A 17,597-nucleotide genomic window follows, 5' to 3' on the forward strand; every position below is an offset into this window, starting at 1 on the left:
AAAAAATAATTTTTATTTTATTTTTATTGCAAAAACTCATTTTACCCTTCAAATATAGTCATTTATAGCAGTTTGAGGGGTCTTTTTGGTCTTTTTTTTTCCCATTTTCTCTATAAATAGGGCCTAAACTTCTCATATTTCCTCACATCCCAAATTCTCTCATTTTCTCTATAAAAATCTCTCAATCTCTTTGTTGTCAGTTTGCTCTCATTTTAATTTTTATTGGTTTTTGCAAATTTCAATTCATATTTCCAAATTCTAATTCTCCTTCTTTAATTCTTTTATATCCAATTTTTTTTTTTTTTAATTAGAATGGATGGATATTTCCATCCCACCATCAATTTCGATGATGAAGAAAATTATCTTAGTCCCCTTAAATTTACTAACATAAATGCAATAGATTCAAACTGTCTCGCTTTCCCATTCTCAGAATCCGATACACCTCATAATATTCTCCCCCTTCCTTCCCATGCTGCTACAACTCTTGGTGGTTCTAAACGTCGTCCTCGTCCAACTCCATTTCAAGTAGAAGTGGGTTCATCAACTGCAGTCAAAACCAAGACAAGCACAAATCAGACGTTTGGGTGCATTTCGATAAGTTTTACAAGACAGAAAATTAAGTTCAAGTGAAGAAAGCAAGATGCAAGTATTATGAAAATATTTATAAAGCTTACGCAGATAATGGTACTAGTACTTTAAAAATGCATGCTAGTAAACATATAAATCATCATGAAAATAGAGAAACCAATCAAACTCAAATAACTAGTATGGGTAATACTTGACATTATAATTCTGACATATATAGGGAACAATTAGATTTATATATTGTTGCAACTAATCAACCTATTAATATGACTGAAGATAAATATTTTAAATGATTTATTAAAAATTCATTTTTCCATAATTTAAAACTTATTCTAAAACTTCAATTAGGAATGATTTAATAAAATTGTTTGGGAAAATAAAATTAGAATTAGGAAATAAATTACATAGTTGTTATGTTAATGTGGCTCTAACCACTGATATTTTAAGTGGTAGAGCTAAACAAGATTATATTTGTGTGACTAGTCATTATTTTGATAACGAATATAAATTAAATAGATATTTATTGAATTTAGATTAATGGATGCAGATCATAGTAGTCAACAAATTTATAATAAAATTGTTCAAGTTTTAGAAGATTATGATATTGTTCACAAAGTGATAAGTTTAACTTTAGACAATGCAAGTGCTAACAATAGAGCTATAGATTTTTTTTAAAATAAATTTTCCTTTTTATGACAATTTGAAGTTTTTTTACTAACGTTGTGCATGTCACATTATTAATTTAATTGTAAAAAGTGGTATAAAAATAATTAGAAATAATATTAATAGAATTAAATATTCTTTAGCTTGGATTACTAGTAGTAATAGAAGAAATGTTGAATTTCAAGATACTTGTAAAAAGTCAAATTTTCTCCTAGAACTTTTGCATTAGACATGCCTGTTAGGTGGAATAATACTTATTTAATACTTGATTCATGTTTACTTTACGCAAATTCAATTAGTTATTTTGTAGCAAATAATAGAGGTCCTCATTATTTGATAGAGAGTGATTGACATATAGTTAAAAAATTTCATTTTTTTCTTAAAATCATTTATCTTTCCACTTTAAAACTTTCTAGTGTGTATTATCCTACTGATCCATTGGTAATACATACAATTATAAAAATCTCAGATTTATTTGCTCGAAACAGAAACAATAAAATTTTTGGAGAACCAATAGAGGCAATGAAATTAAAATTTAAAAAATATTGGAAACCCATTCATTTTCTTTTTTTGTTTAGCTGTCATATTTGATCCTAAGATTAAATTAGCGGGTTTAGAAAATGGTTTAGACACGTTAAGTGAAAATTTACAAAACGAAGTGTATGCCAATCAACTAGGAGAGATAAGATAGTGTCTTGGAGAGGTATTTCTGCAATATGAAAACATGTATGGGAACCAGCAAAGAGGCGCAATACCCGAGGAAGTAACATCAGAAGACACAAATGAAGACTTTGACTCCTGGAGTACACTTAATAGGTCGAACCCAAACCCGAACCCGAAGAACAACCTCCACTTCAAAAGCATCAACAACAAATATAATGTCCACCGTGCAACTGCAGAGTAATGAGTTTCACCAATATCTGAGAACCCTTGACTTGCTACCATGCTACTAGAAAATCCACAACAAAGAACCAATTTTGATGTCTTAGAATATTGGAAAACTAGAAGATGAATTTTTCCTGTATTATCAAAACTTGCCCTAGATGTTTTCTCTGTTCTTGTCTCAACCGTCTCATCCAAACAAACATTTAGTACAAGTAGAAGAATTTTAAATGAAAGGGGGACTAAACTTTCACCAAAATTAATTAAAGTCCTCATATGTCTTCGAGATTGAGAATAGTCGTGCCATCAAGATCAATACGAGGTTGTCGATGATATTTTAATAGAATTATTTCAATTTTATAATTTATGATACATATGAGGGGGATCCTAGTCAACCCTCAAATAGTTATTTTGTAAATTGTAACTTTGTAATTTGTAAATTAACTGTCAATTATTACATTCTTTTTTTCTTACCAAGTTTTTGTCCCAATTGAGTTTTTCTTTGTAAGGTTTTTAATGAGACAATAATTGTTTTAATTTCTTATTTCTTATTTTATTGTTTGATAAATGAATAAATCTAATTTTTCTTATATTATAATTTAATTGTATTAAAATTGAATTAACATTTGAAATGATAACTAAAAAAAAAAAATTTAATTGAATTGATATTTAAAAAGTTGACTAAAAAAAATTACACAAAAGAAAAAAAAAATTCTGAGTAGGGCTCACCCTTGTAGACAAAGAGGCAGGCTAGGTTAGGCCTGTCCGTAATTTGGCCTAACCCGCCACGGTCGGGCCGGGCAGGTCATTTTTCCACCTCTAGCTATAATATTGGAATATGTATATTATACTTTAGTGAAATTCAATGTAATTGCCTGTCCAAGTTTCTTTCAAATTTTATCAATCTTGGTTTAGTAGCTTAGTGGTTGTATTTTCATTTAATATTATTCTTAATTCTTTAAAATATTTGAAATATTTCCCATTTTTCTAATCTAGTGTAGCATAGCATAATTTAGCAACCAAACACTCCCCATGTACAAAACAGTCAGAAGAAAACAAATTAAAAAACGGGAACCCAGAAAAACGGATCGGTTCTCAGCGTGTAATACTTAGGTTTCAAGTTTCTTAAACAGAGCATCAAGAAACGCCGGGTTTCGCAGAACACCATACATTACAAGTTTACAACTGACTTCAGAAACCCACCTTCAGGTACTTAAATTAATCGCTTTTAACTCCTTTTTCTTCTTCTTCAAAGCATAACTTCTCCTTTATTTTTCTTGTTCTAGTTTATTAATCTTAGTTGATGTACTTGGAAATTACGTTTGAATCAGTAAAGGTTTACCAAAAAAGTAAAGGGCATTTTTGATAGAATATACTGTGTTCTGTTTGTGAAGACTTAATTAGAAATTTGAAAATTCTTAGCGGTTTTGGATTCATAAACCCACAGTTGCCTATTTTGGGGTTTTAGGGTTTATGGGGTCTTAGTTTCGAACTCGACTTCGCCTAAAAAAATAGTTGGAATTTAGGTTGTAGTTATGAATAATTATGAGAAATAATAATATAAGCTCTGTAACAATTCCTTAATGGTTAAATTATGTATCAATTGAAGAGAAGATGAGGAGGGTTTTCTATGTTTGATTGTTCTTGTGAATCAGAAATTTAATGAATACGAAATACTGAGAAATTTGTTTCAACTATCTACCATCTATTTTGTGAGAACAAACATGTTTCTCTGGGATATAAAGGAGGGTATGTTACTTGTTGACTTTGTCTAACAATGGACGGCGAGACTGGAAGTGCTTTGTGATTTGTGGCACTTGTGCAGCGAAACATGAAGTGCTTTGTGATTTGTGGCACTTGTGCAGCGAAACATGAAGTGCCACAAATCATGAATTTTGGAAAAGAGAAGGTGACACTCACATCCCGGTACAATTACATTGACTTTTGTGGGCTGCACTAACATAAACAGATGCTACCATGCGGGAAAGAATGTTTCTTTGATAACAGCCTCTGTCCAGACTGGAGATTGTAACTCACTGACCACATGATTTTCTCCTATGTTAATTATGCTTTTGCTTTTTCCTGCACTTCTTAACCTTAAAATTGAAAATTTCTATGTATGTGATAGTTGTAATTTAATGTTATTTCATTAAGTTAGTGTACTGAAAAAGAGGAGAAGGATAAAAGAAGGGAAAGTAATACAGCCACCGACAGTAGTGCACCGAATTTGTGCACCGAATGACGTGACAAAATCCTGACCGTTGATTAATTTTAATATTAATCAACGGTCAGGATTTTGTCACGTCATTCGGTGCACAAATTCGGTGCACTACCGTCGGTGACTGTAGCATTACTCTAAAAGAAGTTACTTGACTGCCCTTCTTTCTCCAGATTTTGCTTGTATTACTTGTTGAATCAACTGTAGTGGATTTAAGATGATTAAGACTGCATCATAAGATGGTACGGTTATAAGGAGTAGTGTTCTGTTTGAAATAATGTTTTTTCATTATTACTTGAGCTATTTCTACTGAGCATGCTCCATAACTGTGTGCTTCCTATGAGTTTATTTTATTTTATGTAGAAACTGAAGATGGCATTTTGACAATTTTTATCATTGTTCCCTATTGTTTAAGTTTTGTTTCTCTATGTGAGACACTGGATGCCATTGCAATGGTTTTTAGAGACTCAGAATCTGATGTTGCAACAATGCTTGGCTAAAGAAGAAGTATTTTGGTTCACTCAATCAAACATTTATGTGCAGTAATTTGGTACATTGGCATAGTAAAAACAAAATGTAGTTCTTACCCAAGGTAGAATACAGTGCTTTTTTCTCATATAGCTTTTACAATGTTAAGGTTGTAGTCTCTACTCCATGAACAGATGTAGAGGTTCCTTATCCTATGAAGATGAATTGGGATTTGGTTACTATATTTTATCGCTGGTGATTCACTTTTCATGAGCATATTGAACACATATATAATAGTTGATTTTCATTTCATCCATGATATTGTGAGAAAGTAGATTGTCATTCCATATAAAGAAAGAAGTTCAGTTGAGAGATTTTCGCGAAGCCTCTCTTACTTCCTTTACAATTTTTAGCTCACCTTTTATTGCTATATTCCAACTTGAGGAAGAGTGGAGTTTTTCTTCTTCTTTGATATTGATATTGTATTATATGGGCATTGGCCCCATGGAGTCTGTACTATCTATTGTAACTGGTGTATGAATTAGGATTGTATATAATGTGTTTTAATAAATAAATATATAGTAAGGAGTATCATATGACACGGTAAGTTTACATTGCACAATAAATATACTTTTCTCAAAATTTAGGAGAACTATTTGGGAAAGTTTTTCTTGGCGTGGTGGCTTTGCATCAGAGAACAGGAATTCAACTCCAAGAATATCTCTTCTTGTTTTCTCTACTCTGTCTTCATTTACATGCAGCTAATGTTACATAAATTTTCAAAAGAAGTGACTTTTTAATATTGGAGCTTTTAAATACTTGTTATATAGTTCCTATCTGAATATAGTGGTTTACTTTGATGGATATTTATAGTGACAGATTTCTGCTGCTCTTTTTCACTATTCATTTATTTATTGGGCTTTTATTTTTAAATAGCACTCAGGCTTTGGATAATGCCATCAGAATCTGATAAGTGGGGATGGGAACATGTTAGTGTGTTTGGTGGGTTTGACAGGGGAAGTGGTACAAAGAGGTGGAAATGCAACCACTGCAATCTAAGATATAATGGATCTTATTCACGTGTTAGAGCCCACCTTCTTGGGTTCTCAGGTGTTGGAGTCAAAAGCTGTCCAGCAATAGACAGGTCTCTGAGAGAAGCATTCCAGATCCTAGAGGAGGAGCGCCTTGCTCGGAAAAAGAAAAGGATTTCTGGGAATGGAAAGCCTGGTAAGCGCATCCGGACATCACAGTCAACCCTTACAGTGAAAAACATCTCCAAAGAAGATGTGGATGACATGATAGCTAGGTTTTTCTATGCTGATGGACTGAATGTAAATGTTATTAACTCTCCATATTTTCTTGAAATGCTGAAAGCAATATCTGCTTTTGGCCCAGGGTATGAACTTCCATCTATAGATAAGTTTTCCGATTCCTTTTTAAGTAAAGAGAAAGAAAGGATTGAGAAATTCATGGCTTCAATTAGGGAGTCTTGGCCTCACACTGGATGTTCAATGCTCTGTATCAGTCGCTTAGATAGCACACTAGGCTACTTCCACATTAGTATTTTTGTCTCAAGTCCTAGGGGACTCATATTCTTAAAAGCAGTCGATATAGATGATACTGACGAGACAGAGAATTTGTTCGCTAGTGTTCTTATTGATGCAATTTTAGAAGTTGGGCCCACAAATGTACTTCAAATAATCTCACATCTAGGCCATCCCTGTAAATCTTCTGAATCTCTTGTACTGTCAAAGTTCCCTCACATTTTTTGGTCTCCTTGTACTTCACATTCTATTCACATGTTGATGGAAGAAATAGCAGGCTTGGAGTGGATAAAATCTATTGTTTCGTGTGCTAAGGAGATTGAGCAACTCATGATGTATTACCAGCATGCTTATCCAGGTCTTTTTACTCATAATCTGAAAGAGAGTTCTGACCCTCTTTCTGCCAAGTTTGCACCTTCATACTGCTTCATTCAGAGGATTTTTGAGCTAAAGCAGGTACTTCAAGAGGCAGTTGTTAGTGAAGAGTTTAAGCAATGGAAGCTTAATATGCAAGGAGACAATGTAATTGTTGAATCTGCCATTTTAGGTGATGATTTCTGGTGCAAGGTTCATTTGTTCTTACAGTTATGTGAGCCTTTTGTAAGATTACTTGCTACATTTGATATCGACAAATCTCCTATGGGAATTGTACATGAATGGCGGGTTCAGGCACTTGAAGCCGTAAGAACTAGGGGAATCGATTCCACTGCATTGAATCAGTTGGAAGTCCTGATAGAAAATAGATGGGACTTGTTATTTTCCCCTCTTCATGCTGTAGCTTATATGCTAAACCCTAGATATTTTGGAAGAGGTCAAAGCAAGGATAAAACTCTAATGCGGGGTTGGAAAGCCACTCTCGAAAGATATGAGTGTGATAGTTCAGCCAGACGGATTCTTAGAGAGCAGCTCAGCTCTTACTGGCGACTAGAGGGATCCTTAGGAGAGGAAGATGCTGTGGAATTTAGAGATAAAATGGAACCAGTTGCATGGTGGGAGAACTTTGGTTTTGAAACACAGCAATTGCAGACACTAGCAATAAAGGTTCTCAGTCAGGTTTCAAGTGTTGCAATGTGTCAAGAAATTTGGCAAGAAAATGACTTCCCATGTCGAGAAACAGCTAATAGGTTGGGTGTGGATAGAGTCGAAGATCTTGTTTTCGTTAGAAACAACCTCAGACTTCATAGCCAAAGATACGGGAATTCAAGTTCCCCGTCTGGGCAAAGAAATGCAAATCTAAGTTACCCATCTGGAGTTAAGTCATGCGATAGTGTCCATCTTGATCAAACAATGTCAGTTGTAAATATCCATGATGGATTGTGAAAAAAAAATTGTACCATTTATCTGTCCTTCCTGTATTTACTGAAAGCAGAACTCTGGGCTGTTGTAATGTAGATGTTTGTCTAAGATCAAGTTTTAGAAGTGATTAGATCTCAATTTGTGAATATTCAGAAGTATGATTTATAGTTGCTATCTTTACCAAAATTTCTGGTTTCTTTGACAGTTCATTTGTGTTTTGAAACCCAATCCTTGCTCTCTAAGCATCATAACATCATATTATTTATCCTCATAATTATTGAATGGTTTGGTTTTTAAACTTGATGATACAAGGAAAAGATATAAAAATGAAAGAAACAGGAAACCCTTGATGAGATGTATAATTTAACAGGCTAGAGTTTTATTTGTTTATTTAATTTTAAGAGGGAATAGATAGTGTAAAGCTTTGTAGGGCATGGGAAAGATGTTAAATTGGAGATGGTGGTACATTTATTTATTGCAGTGTCTTTGTTTTAAATGGGTTTGCAATCATATACAGCTGTGATTTTAAGTCTCTTTACTGGAGGAGCAATATTAAAATGTGTTATCTAGAGTCAATAGGCCTAAACCCAAATTATGAATGTAGATGAGGATTTGAGGTTGAGCCTAACTGCGCTTTTTTTTTTTTTTTTTTTTTTTTTTTTTTTTTTTTTTTTTTTTAATGACCAAATGGGTCAACTTGCGCACACTTAAACTAATTTCATAGGGCCTTAAAATTGACGACCAGAAAAGCCCCTAAGTGATCATCCCTATTAGGGACTCGAACTTATGAGCTTATAGAACCTCATTTTACTCTTTCACTATCAGGCTATCTAGTGGTGGTTAGCCTAACTATTCTTTGCTATCATCTTGTATTTATGAAAATCAATTTCCAGATGATAATAGGTTAAATGAAGCTCAAAATTATTGAGATACCAGAAGATAATATGAAAGTCTTATTGGTATTTCTAAAAATATAAGGTTGTTATTAAGATTAACCCAAATCACATCAGATGAGATATATCCGCTTATTTTTTCAAACATTAGTATCATTCATGTTTTCATTGTTTTTATTCGGAAACAACAATTTTCAGAGTATAATCCCAAAAACAATTGAAATAATTTTGAAATAATTTTAATCTACCCCATATTTGGAATGATTTTATTGAAAAAAAATAAGGAATTTGTTAGTGGAAAACCTTGAATAGTGAGGGCCAGGATCATTTTCAAAGATCAAAGTGGGGTATTCTCTGACCCATTTTATGATTTTATGCTCCTTCAATCCATGCCAATTAAGAGAACAACACAACGCAAATCTCTCCCAGCAATTTAGTAGCTTAATGTGATGTGAGTAGTGACGTGGGGTTTAGCACATGTGTATTCAAATTTGTCTACAAAATGAAATTTGTCGGTCCAATTAAATATTTAAATTTGCTTTTACTTTCTCCAGCTTTGTCTGTTTTATAAAAGTTTGTGATTTTGGCATATTTGATTAATTTTTTATTCTACATGATATTTAATTTGGTAGAAATTCAACTGTGAAAAGAGATCATTATGTACAAATGAGATAATTAATTAATTGGTGAACTTAATTAGCATAAATCATGGTGCCAAAATTATAGAGGATATGGAGTTGTTAATTAATTATTATAGAGGATAAGACATCTACTTTACTTTGTATTTAAGAAAACTTAAATTAATTAAAGGGAGTATCAAACTGTAGATGGTCAAGCTCTTTGAAAAACAAAAAATGGAAGAGACCTGAAAAGTGGGTGAATAAAGGAACAAAAGCAGTAAAGATATGCATACCTTGAGCAACATAAAATAAATTAGTATTTAAGAGTTTAATTAAGACGTAATTACTTCCCAATTAGACCCTACACTACAACGATAAAAAAGAAAAAAGAAAAGAAAATGAAGATGAAATATTAATAAACCACATAAAGTGAAAATGGGAGCAAAAGGAAACAACATGCAAGTAAAACAAGAAATTAAATGATAATTATAACAATAAAAAAAAAAAATCAAAACATAAGAAATAGTTGGGTTTTTTATTTTTTTTATTTATCATTAGGGGTGTTCATGTTAGATTGTGCACACCTCAACTAATCCATCAAGACCTTATAATTATCAGTCGGGTAAGAGATCTAGTGGTTACCTTTATTAGTACTTGGAGGGACTCGAACTTATAAACTTATTACACTTTTTTGGTTGGACTCAAAGAATAAATAACTCGATATAAAATGAGCAGTAGATAGTATATGCTTGATGATGTACAAAGAAAGCTTAAGTATAATAAATTTGTATAGATTTATAGAGCTGTTAGTTGTTCATTTTATATGGAAATATTATCTAAAACTATGATGATCTATGTAAATAGTTGGAGGAGGGTAGCTTACCGGTTTCTTTAATTGTCCTAATCCTAAATTATGAGATTCTTAGATGTTTAATTTGTGCCACATATAGTTAAAGACTCCTCTCTCATGCCTCGTAGGTTAACTACACAATGGCTTAGTTAATTAACTAATTAATCAAATGTCAGCATGCAGTATATACATATAAAAACGTTTAAAGTTTATATATATACTAGTTATTGGAATACAATGATAGTTTAACAACACAATAAACGTTATTAATTTCATTAACAATGACACTATAACTATATCAATTTTAATACTACTGCACCACTGCATGCAACTGATAGATTCTCAGATTTTTGTTCCACGTAAAAGACAATCCATCTATTATTCCTTAATTAAATCCTCCTAGGTTCGACGTTGAATATTGTAATTGATTCATGTTATAGAGATTTAGGGCTGCCCAGAAAAATTAATCAAGAAAAAGAAAAAAGAAAAAAAAAGGAATTTGTGCCGTTGCTTTGTCGCTCACTTTGTAGTTTCCGTTAGCACGGGAAAAATTAATACAGTATATCCTAATTCTGCTAATAAACTGTTGGTAATTAAGGGTAAATACTAATTAATTAATGAAGTTAATTCGATGTAAGATTTGAGGAAGACAAAATAAAGGAGAAGCACAATGCTAAATCTAAGCATTGTACTTGAAAAATAATTTTATTTTTAAAAAGTACATCAATGAATTGATTCTATTTGCAGATCCAAATAGTTTTTGGTTTTTGTCAGTCTAAAAAGAAATATGATACCTAATCTGAACCGAGGATCCAATAACAGATTTATAAACTATAGAGATTCTTGGATGTATTATCCAAGAGATTTTAAACTCGAGTCCCTTCTCGATTGTTAATAGGGGTAGTTACTAAAACTCTTACCCAGCCGGTAATTCCAAAGTCCCAGAGGATTAGTTGAGGTACGTGTTGAAGATGCTAAAATCTACGGTTGTGGAAGTAGAGTCTGATCTCGTGAGATTAAGGCCACTGGTAATCCGCTACATCTGCACACAAAGCAAACAAGCATGAAACTTACTTGGACCTTGGTGTGGTGTGTGCCATAGGCACTGTGACGCTCAAGTTAGTAAGACTGAATGAGACAATTTAGTGAGGGTAAGGGAATGAAGGGTTACCAGAGGTCAAGTCGGGAACTAGAACCACGGCGTAGTAGTATAGCTCATAGGAGTAAGAGCTTGGGTACTAGTAGGTGATGTTGAGGCTGAATGATTAAACAGAGGAGTAACCTCTGTTTACACAGTAGTTATAGGGTCTTTGTATCCTGATAGGACTCTAAATCCTTAAGGGAAGAGGTCTCATGAATAGGAAAAATCCTGATTCACTTGACTTAATAGTGACAAGAGTCCAAATTTGCCTATGATACGGAATCTTGGGCGAATTAGGATTGAACAAAACAAGAAGAATGCCACTTACCTTGGTTTAGAAGACCTGGCCTTAGATGTGTCGTTGTTGTCGCCCATTTCGAAAGAAGGCTGGATTTGGGGGTCGCGACTTGGCCCAAGTCATGAGCTCCGATGTTGACCCAATCAAAATTGGATCATAAGCTTGGGTCACTGTGATGAAACATGTTTGTTTGGGCCTGATAAGGCCCTTGATGATTTTGATCCCCACACGTGTAAACTGGTCCGAACACTCTCAGTGATAAAAAAAATAATAATAATATGTATATTAATCAGTTGAAGAAATATATATCAAAATTCAAGATTGAAAATTAGATATTTGTAGAATAATTAACCTCTTTAACCTGTTAAAAAGAAATGAAGAATCATGCATATTGTTAGGGCCAAAAAATGTACTCGACCCAAATAGGCCCAAAGACGAAGACACCTTCAACAAAGCTGAAAGCTAGGGCCCAATTCCAATTGGGCCCACAACAGAGTTTTGTAGATCAGATCCACTCGATACGCCTACCCAGTTGCTCACCATTTGACCCAATCAGGAGAGGCCCGATTTGTTTAGACCTCACTGCCAGTTTATCTGAGCCCAGGCCCTCTGATCCTAGAACACCTTCTGGACTTATGATCTACTTGGGGCCTAGGGTTGCCTTCGTACTCCAGTACTGTTCGAACTCTACTAAAGAGGTCCATCACTACCCTAATTCATCTAAGATCCGTATCCTGGACACGTTGGGACTCCCTTTCCTACTGAGGTAAGGGAGCCAAAGGCTCCACTCTTTCACAAAACCACAACTCCAAGGACTCCCAGTCCCACCAGGATTCGAAGACGCTACTATCGCTATTTAAACAAAGGCTAGCCCTCTCACAAAGGACGAACACATTACACCTTCAGACTCGGAGTTCCCACTCTTGAGAACTTCGCACTACAGCCGCAGTTATAGTCTCCGACTAGACTTCCGATAACCTTTTCTCTCCCTATCCCTCACTAAACTAGTATCACTCAGCCTTGTTGATTTGAGCGTCGGAGTGCCTCCAGCAAATACCAACCCGGTGTTTTCTGTCCGCTTCACGCTTGTTTTCTTGCGTGTGCTGGTGCAACAAAGTGTTAGTAGCCTCAACCTTACGGGATTAATCCCTACTTTCGTAAAGGTAGATTTTTGCATCTACACATATATTAAGGTGTCTCTCATGATTGGTGCATGCGCGCGTGTGTGTATATATATATACACTAAAAACATCGTAGCCAAGTTATTTATGATCTCAACAGACTGACATGAAATTTATTAGGAATTAAATTGAACCCAATAATTTGTGACCTGTGACATAATGGAGCACAACAAACTTTCAATAAGAAAAATAAAAATTTATTCATCCTTCATATCTGTAATTCTCACCTTGAAATATTGTTAGTAAATTAATACACGTTTTTCTTCTTTATAATTATTTAGAAACCCTACATAGCTAAAATGGAGAGAATACATTGATTCATAACTCAAAAAGGATTGTCGGCAAGAGTCTTTGTTTTCTCCAGTGTTCTCTTTCTCTCTCGGCCAAACTTTTCATGCATTATGACTCCATGATCCGTGACAAAATTTGTATTAGTGCTTCTTTTTCGTAAGAATTTAACATAAAGCGAGTGGCTGGCTGCTGCTTACTTTGACCACAAAACTTTAATTTGCTTTTGGGACAAAAGGTTTCTCCATTACTGTTTTATAATATTAGGGTTAGTGATAGTGAAGACATCAAATAAGAAACAAAGATAAAGAAACAATTACAAGGAGGACATCTGGAAGAATCAAACATCCATGGTCGTCGTCATAACGTAAAAATATATATAATATAGTGTTCGTTGAGAGAAAGACGTCTTGACTTGCTTCGAAAACGAAAGGTCAATTCATGCATGTTGTTACAGTTTGCCTATTTATGTATCTTCATTTTTAGCTTTTGTTTAACTAGGGTTTATCATTCTTTCTCAAGGAAAATATCACCTGAACTCCTTCAATTCTGGCTAATATCAAAGATATGCACAAACTAATTTCTAGATAAAATTTGAGAACATCCCTTTAATTTTTGAAGGCTAACACGTTCCTACGCAAACACGGTGTGGGCAAAGAGGAAAATTGCGTAAGTAAGCTCTTAAAAATGGGAATCTGAATCGGTTCAAACAGAGTTTCCAGTCGTGGGCGGATGGCCCACCCTCAGTTTTTTTAAAAAAAATATTAATCTGTAAAATTTCTAAATTTTGGCCCACCCTAACATGAATATTAATGGATAAAAATATTAATTTTTAATTATTTTTTATTTTGTCTCACTTTAACAGAAATTTTTTGATTTGCTTCTATTTTCAGTAGTGTAATGAGTACTGAGAAATATACATCTTCGTGTATATTCAAGTTAGCTTTCGAAAGGTAAGGGATTATTATAAAAACAAAACATGTCAATGGGTGAAACTAGTGAAATAGGAAATATGTTATTGGTAGTAGTTCAAAGTTTTAGAGGGTGTGAATGACTGTTGGGCATCTTTGAAAGTTTAAAGCCTACCTACCTGAAACAAAAACTTGTACGAAACATTTGATTTTCTCATGTTGGATCTCCTAGCTAGTTTAAAATTTAATTTTACTAGGCTAAGTAATATTTGTCTAATAATTAGAGAGTGAAAAAAAAAAAAAAAAATGAGAGAGAATTTTTATAATGAAAACAAAGAAGAATAGACTAGTGAGTAGAGAAAAGGAAAAATAAAGACAAGTAGGGTTTAAAAATTGGCTCCACAACCCACTTCTAAATATGGTAGGTCACAATATGTCTAGCTTTTGGGACATTGTTATCGTGATTAGACTTCTCTTACCACCCAAATGGGACTCAACTTCTCCACGACCACTCAATAACGAAAGATAAGGCGTTACTTGGGTTGCCCTAACTTAATCTCAAATTACCAAAATCTTTGGATTAACCAAAAAGAAATTATTTGTTTTGCATCCAGGTTGTATGGGTTTGTTTTTGGATTTCACACAAGCATCATTTACCTATTACATGTTAATTAGTTATAAGAACGCAAAACTTATAAACTGAACCTCACACTAGTGATATAGGATGTTACTTTTTTATTTTTTTTAAGTTTATGAGCTTGAAATATGATTAATAATATAAAAATTTTCAATTCCCAAAACATTAGAATCCTAGGTATTAGATCATATATTTATTATTATAAATACATGTTTCACTCTTATGAGATTATAAATGAGGTTGATTTAAGAATTAAGACTAGAAGTGTTGTATAATGATAATAATACCTGAAAAAATGGCAGAAAGGACACCTTACATCAAGGAGTTGGAATAGTTATATAATCTTTAGTAAAATAAAATAACAATAATTTAAGGTTACTGAGCCAAATCCCAAAATTTCATGGCATTAAAGCACCACATGACATGCATAGAACTTCCAATAAATACTCTTTTACATTAATATGTGTGCTTTGTTTACAATAAGTTCATATAAAAAACGTTAATGAATGGGTTACAAATATTATATTTATATATTGTGTTAAAATTCCTTTGTTATTATATTATTTTTAGTTGTTAATTAAATATTTATTAAGTATAAGTTTTTAACTTTTTTTATCCATTAAAAAAAAGGAGAGAATCATTAATTGGGTATTGATTTGGAAGACGAATCTTATAATTTCGATGAGGAGAATCATGTACTTTGCTCCTTTAATTTTGTAAGATTGTTGGCAAAAAGAGAAATCATATATTTTGGCAGAAGACAAAGCGTGGCTCAATGCTTAAACCACGCTACACAATTCCATAATTTCTGTTCATAATCTCTAATTTCCATTTTATCTTCTTTAATTGCACTTCATTTTAATTGGTTCACTCGTCACTAAACTAAACTAAATTAATAAATAATATATATATATGTCAATTTTTGACTTAAAAAAATCTGCCCTATTTAGAAGTTTTCTTTGACTCAAATATTTATGCCTCCTGGAGTGGCATTATCAGCGGAGTGATTGATTGTAATACAAACAATCACAAAGAGAGTCCCTTCCTCCGTTGATTATGTTCTTAATAAAATCCATTTTATTTTAATTAATATTTACCCAGTTGGTTTTGAGTTAATATTAAAGAAAATTGAATTCCCTTTAATTAGAAAGAATCCATAATTAAGGAAACTGGACATGTTCGAGTAGAGACATTAAATTAGTATTCTCTGTGTGGGAAAATAATTTAAGCTAATTAAGGTTTAAACTGGCAATTCATAATTGCTAATTAACTCTGCATTATTTATCTTTGTTTAATGTAAAATATAAACTTTTCTAGTGAATTCAGCTAAACCAATACCTTCTCGACATGTAATACTACCTGAACCAACATTTCTCTGACATTAATGGGGATTAAAATTGTAAATATTTTATTTTATCTAAACAAAAAAAAGGAAGAAAGCAAAAGAAGAATAGTAATAGGGTTGGTAAAGATTTTGAGTGTATTATTCATAAGGGTGATTGACTGGTAGGGACATAGTCACACTACAATATTTGTGTTCAATTGAACCCACTCAAACTTTAAAAAAAAAAAACTTCATATTTTATAGTATTTATAATTTTAATCTCATCTAAATTTATATTTAACTTATTCAAGCTTTGAAAAAAAAAATTTATATTTTATAATATTTATGATTTTGATCCCACTTAAATATATATTGACCTTACAGAATTTTATTATAAATTTATAAATTTAAATGTTTTGAACCCACTCCTTAAAAATTCTGGTTACGTCCCTGTCGATTAGTTCGATTGAGACTATTAAGTGTATTATTAATAAAGATAGTCATTAGAGTTTTTATTTGATCGATTATTCTAAGATACCAACAGATTAGTTGAGATGTATGCATGTACAGACCCTGTCATTTAAAACAAAAAAATGAGAAAGAGAATAGTAATAGGTTGTGTTTTGGTAAAATGATTCTTGCCGTAATTTCACGTGTTGATCACATGCCATCTTCTTTTTTTGTTTTTAGCTTTTGGGTGTAAGCAGTTAATGTCACAGCCCTGAAACTGAAAGTGAAAGATTCTTCTTTGCCTTTCCTTTTTACAGGGCCACCTCTTGTTTTTACTGTGGTTAAATTCTATATCTTCACTTTCATCTCATTATTAGATTAATCATATGATATGGACATCATCACATTATTACTCTGTGAGATCTTTAATGTAGAATTACAGATTCTTTCAACTATTAATTAAATTTGATATTTCAATTAGCCCTTGTCAAACCGGTTTAGATAGAATTAATTGCATTTTTCCCCCTAGGGTTTTTGGTCAATCATCTACTTTTTAAAGTAACGTTACATTTACATCACTCTTTTACATCATTTTCATTACATCGTGATGTGACATATATTACAATCACATAAATTTTTAATTATTTAAATTATTTAATATTATAATAAAATTTATATAATTATAGTATATGTCACGTATGTTTACAAAATAGTGTAAGTGTAATATTACTCTTACTTTTTATTATTTCACATCCCATGAAACTGATTGGAACTTATAAAATTCGTTAATTAAAATTAAAATGACAAAAAAAATTAAAATAGTAATGTTAAATATTTATATAGTAATTTTAGGCAGCGGTTTCAAATATTCTATGAAAATGAAATCCACCCGTCAAATTTGAAACCCTATTGTACGATTAATTATATAATTATCTGTCAAATGTTTTTTATAAAGTAATAATTTTAGTGTAAAAAAATTACTGGATTAAAACGATTAGAAATTGGGTGTTAATTATAACGAATTGGAGTGGACGGTATCAGGTAGAAAAAATGAAATTCAATTTAGGACTACCGAATCCAACAGAAAAAAAAAAAAATCGGTTGGAATCGATGAACATCCCTAATTTCAGGGCGTTCAATATGAGGCTGCCAACTGTGTAGTGAAAGGAAGGAGGACAGTAACAGTTGAAGGTGGAAGAAGAACAGTTAAAAGCAGGAAAAAAATAAAAATAAAATAAAATTGTTACTAAAAAAACAGAAGGGAGAGAGTAATTAAAAATCTAAATAGGACCAAAACTGACTATAAATGGACCTCTGTTCTTCTCTCTCTCTTTCTCTGTGTAATTGT

The 17,597-nt window shown here is 32.5% G+C and overlaps 1 protein-coding gene across 2 annotated transcripts; it reads left to right on the forward strand.

Moving 5' to 3' along the window:
- The first annotated feature begins 3,238 nt into the window (after nucleotides 1-3,238).
- Nucleotides 3,239-7,804, forward strand: LOC116114653. 2 transcript variants are annotated; one of them, XM_031400796.1, is made up of 2 exons: nucleotides 3,239-3,339; nucleotides 4,764-7,804. In XM_031400796.1, the coding sequence occupies exon 2, from the start codon at nucleotides 5,770-5,772 to the stop codon at nucleotides 7,678-7,680; it is 1,911 nt and encodes a 636-aa protein (XP_031256656.1). In that variant the 5' UTR covers nucleotides 3,239-3,339; nucleotides 4,764-5,769; the 3' UTR covers nucleotides 7,681-7,804. The 2 variants fall into 2 exon arrangements, with proteins under 2 accessions (XP_031256656.1, XP_031256655.1); XM_031400795.1 differs by having other exon boundaries at nucleotides 5,753-7,804.
- The last annotated feature ends 9,793 nt before the right edge of the window (nucleotides 7,805-17,597 follow it).

Source organism: Pistacia vera, unplaced genomic scaffold, assembly GCF_008641045.1.
Source record: "Pistacia vera cultivar Batoury unplaced genomic scaffold, PisVer_v2 Contig718, whole genome shotgun sequence".
In the NCBI taxonomy this organism is placed as follows: Eukaryota; Viridiplantae; Streptophyta; class Magnoliopsida; order Sapindales; family Anacardiaceae; genus Pistacia; species Pistacia vera.